The following is a 4,214-nucleotide window of genomic DNA, read 5'->3' as shown; positions in this document are numbered from 1 at the left end:
TATATTTAAATTATTTATGACATCATCCGGGTCAAACACTGATCCGCTCTCCCGGGTCGGTCCGACCTTTTGACCCGGTAAGGTGTCTGGTCAACGTCCGGGCCGGGTCTGAAAACATTGGTTTTTACCCATTATCACTAACTCATTATCACTTGACTCATGAAAGGCTCCTTTAGTTTTTACCTCTCCAGTTTTCTTGTTTCATATTAGTTAGCTGACAAGAAAATATAACTCAAAAATTATTAATGTCTCTCTTTCCACATAATGTTGTTACATACACAATAACTGAACTCTCCCAAATTCGTATTCAAATTAATAGATACCTCACACGTAAAAATTACTAAGCTAGTAAATCATGCATCTCTAGTCTTGGTTTGCACTTGGCTAGCAATGGTTCAGCTTTGGGGAGGGTAAGCCCAGGACCTTCCGTCATGTCAACCTTCTTTTCACTTATCCGCTCCCAATCAAAGCATTGAATTAGCAAGCCTATAGTCATCGCCATCACACGCACTGCCAACCCTTCACCTGGGCAACTCCTCCTTCCAGACCCAAACGGCAAATACTTAAACCCGTCTCTCATTGCATCTAGCCCTTCAAACCTTTCAGGAATGAACCTTTCAGGGTCCGTCCACAACTTTGGGTCATGATGTATGGCCCATTGATTGACAAGCAACATGGTCTCACCCGGGATGTTATAGCCTCCAACAACACAATCTTTAGATGACTCATGAGGAACTAATAACGGGCCTGCGGGATACAAACGTAATGTCTCGTTTATAATACAGCGAAGGTAAGGCAGATTTACTATATCCGACTCATCAACAAGGCGATCTTTGCCAATTTTAGTATCGATCTCGGATTGGGCCTTTGCTATAACTTTTGGGTGGTTTAGCAAAAGAGACATAGCCCATTCCATGGTTCCAGCTGTAGTATCAGTGCCGGCTGATAAGAAGACCTAATCACAAGTCAAAAGTCAACTTAGAAGTCAAAGATCTCATTTTTTATTTGGATTTTAAATTATTCTTTTAATATAAAAAGTTTGATTAAAGCATCAAAATAATCATATAAATTAGACCATGTCTCGTCCACTTGTGTGATTTCCCTTTTGTTACGGTATAACTATTGCACGTTTCCACATTTCTAGAACATCATGGACTTTAGATAATTGCCTGCTGACTAAGTCCACATTGTTTTCAAATCTTTACCCACAAGATGACACTTATTTTCAACATCTTGAACTTTAAAGGGATAGAAAATATAAATAAACATACATTACTAAAAAAACAAACAAATTAAATTTTTTTCTAATAGAAGAAAAAGTTTTAGTCAGTGATTTACTTAAACTAATGGTTAAGATTTGCCAGTTAAAAGGAGGATGACGGCGTAGCTTGTTGCCTACATGCTTACCTGCCTCTCTATTATAATTCGATTCTTTTATTACTGAAACATTATATAGAAAAAAAATTGGTTAATTACATAAAAGGGAAAAAGTATATACCAATTTAACTTTTTCTAATATGTGTCTTCAAGTTACACTTTTTTGAAGTTTCCTAGCACTCTTGATAAATTTCCATGTCAAACCTACGAAGTTACCTCTATCCCGTACAACACTGCGTTCCAATTTTGAGTTCGATTTTTTAATGAGTTTTAAGGCAGCTTTGACTACCAAAAGTTGTGCCCTGAGTCACTATTTGTAATAAATTTTTGATTACGAAACTACTCTTCCCCAACTACAAAAGTGTCGTTACCAGGACTGGTTAACAAGTCAAAAATCGTTTGTGAAAGCAAATACTCCACTGTCTTAAAACTCATACATGTGCACATGTTTTGAACTTAGTCACAGTAGTGACCGAAGTCACTAACCTAAAAATTGGATCGGGTCGGGTGGTGATTCGGTTTGGATCGCCGATCCAGTTTGGTCGGGTCAAACAATATGATATCTAAATATCTAATTTTTCTTCATTCATACAAATGATTATTCTTATATTAAAAAATAATAATAATAATAACTTGATCATTTTTAACCAACAAAGGCCTAAAATATTCATGATAATGCGAGAGGAAGGGTGTAGTTACTCAATGTTACGACGTGTGTGGTCAGTGGTGTCTCCAAGGTTGAAAGCATTGTCCTGTGTGTGGTGGCTAGTGGTCTGCAGGATGGTGGCCGACAACGGCGGACGACAGTGCGTGCTTAGTGGTGGTCGGTGGTCTCCAGTGACTCGGTAAGGCAGTGAATTTGAGTTCTGAACCGAATGAATGGTAGATGTTTCCAAACCCTAACCCAATGACAATCCCGTTTTTTTTGTTGTTGTTTAAACAAGTATCATTATTACAAATTAATAGCCCCCTTCAATGAGCTTTATAAAAATAAGGCTTTTAGTATTCGACTAGTATTTGTTTATAAAAATACGAGGTTTTATATATATAAAAAAAATCAAATGCTCGGATATTATAAAAAACGTTTAATGGTGACAGGTAGCTTTTTGGAGAAATATCTTGGGGGTGACCACCCTCAACACCTATAAAATTTTTGGACAGAAATAACAAAATTTACCTATTAAACAAAAAAAAGGCAGTGACCGGGGCCACCCCCGGTCCCCATAAAGCTTTGCCCTTGCACATGTTGCATTATGAAGTCTTCCTACACTTAAATGAAGGCTTCTAGAAATCCATAATAATCAATTTAGTGGCAAAGTTTGAACGAAAACGACAGGGTGACAAGATTCAACACGTATAACAATTTTTATAAACCGGGGTTGTCGGGCTCAAAATCTTCAGACAAAAATGGGTAATTGTGTAAATTTATACTACGTACAAAAATTTTCAGACGAAACACATAAATTTATACTACTGGGCAAGAAAAAGAGAGTGACCAAATGGCCAAGTTTAAGATGGTTTGGTCCAATATAAGTGTATTTTGAACGTATGGCTAAGGTTGGACTAACTATCATAATCACCCAATCCCTAAATTTATTACTTGAAATATCAACTAACCAAATTTTCATAACCACCCCAAAATTAAACTTATTACCAACGTCCAAATCATAACATAAAGGAAAGAGAAATCTTACCAACACAAAGCTCCGAATCATTTCATCATGGTAGTACTTAGGATCCTCTTCTTGAAGCTTTAACAACACTTCGATCATCGTCTTCTTCATTTTCTTCGTTCTCTCATTCTCGCCTTTCGGTTCCCTCAATTGCTCAATCAACTCCTGAAAGAAAACATCCCTCTTCACTTGCAACTCAATCAACCTCTTCTCCACCCCTTTGATCCCAAACCAGCTTAAGAAAGGCAAGTAATCCACAACATTCGACGCGCTCGCAAGCACAAACGTCTCGTCGAGTATCTCCCGGAATCGTTTCCCTTCTTCCCCCATCGCTCCATTGAAATACCTCTTCCCGGCAATCATCCTCATCATCACATTCAAAGTCAACTCATAAAACACCATTTTCATATTAACCGGAGATGAAGAACCCGAAGTCGACACTAACTTACGTACCAAAAGCTTACATTCATCGACTCGTATGTCATGAAACTCATTAACCCGGTGGATGGACAAGAGCTCGGTGGAGGCAATGCGCCTAAGGTTACGCAAGTGATCGCCGTATGGGGACCACACCAGGCTGGTCCAGTTATTGCCTATGATCTTTCCGAATAACATTTTGGGACGGTTAGCGAAAACGATGTCGTTTTTGGTGAAACATTCTTCGGCTGCGGCCGGAGAGGAGACGACAAGTACACGGCGGAAGCCGAGACGGAGTTGGAGAATAGAGCCGTGCTTACTGGCTAGTTTGGCTAGGGTTTTGTAAAGTGGTGGTTTGAGGAGGTGGAGGTGGCCGAGTAATGGGAGAGATGGGAAGATGGTTGGTGGGTGTGGGTGGGTGGTGGGTTTACGGCGGAAGTAGGTGGTGAAGAGGTAGGTGGTGAAGAGGAGGATGATGATGGAGATGTATAGGGATGGTAGATCCATGTTTTGAAGGGTTTTGTGGTGGCGTTAATGGCGGAATATTGTTGTGGTTTTATAGGTTGGAAGTGGAACACAAGACGTTGACTTAGTAGACGAGCTAGAGGAATAGTTGAATGATTTTCCACGTTGATGTAGATGTTTTGTGGAAAATCGGGTTTTGATTTTTTCTTGATTCATTTTGGTTTGTTTTTGTTAAAAAAAATGGAGAATAATTATTTATCAAGATTGACCCATGTTATTTTG

At 39.0% G+C, this 4,214-nt stretch overlaps 1 protein-coding gene across 1 annotated transcript; it reads right to left on the bottom strand.

Annotated features, from left to right (window-relative positions):
- Positions 1-332: 332 nt before the first annotated feature.
- Positions 333-3,974, bottom strand: LOC143615488 (cytochrome P450 81Q32-like). Its single transcript, XM_077088602.1, has 2 exons — positions 3,072-3,974; positions 333-955 (listed from the first exon to the last, which is right to left on the bottom strand). Exons 1-2 carry the CDS (start codon positions 3,972-3,974, stop codon positions 341-343), a joined length of 1,518 nt encoding a protein of 505 aa, XP_076944717.1. The 3' UTR covers positions 333-340.
- Positions 3,975-4,214: the final 240 nt, after the last annotated feature.

Source organism: Bidens hawaiensis, unplaced genomic scaffold, assembly GCF_021521415.1.
Source record: "Bidens hawaiensis isolate Kalapana, Puna unplaced genomic scaffold, B.hawaiensis_p1.1 tig00043271_1, whole genome shotgun sequence".
NCBI lineage: Eukaryota > Viridiplantae > Streptophyta > Magnoliopsida > Asterales > Asteraceae > Bidens > Bidens hawaiensis.
Note: the sequence above shows the minus strand (reverse complement) of the source record. Positions and strands in the feature narration are given on the sequence as shown.

Bases quoted from the DNA above. Each gene is read 5' to 3' on its own strand.
- LOC143615488 (XM_077088602.1), bottom strand. From the start codon at position 3,974: ATGGATCTACCATCCCTATACATCTCCATCATCATCCTCCTCTTCACC. The intron at 956-3,071 runs GTAAGATTTCTC...ACTTGTGATTAG, and splicing joins TGATTCGGAGCTTTGTGTTG to GTCTTCTTATCAGCCGGCAC.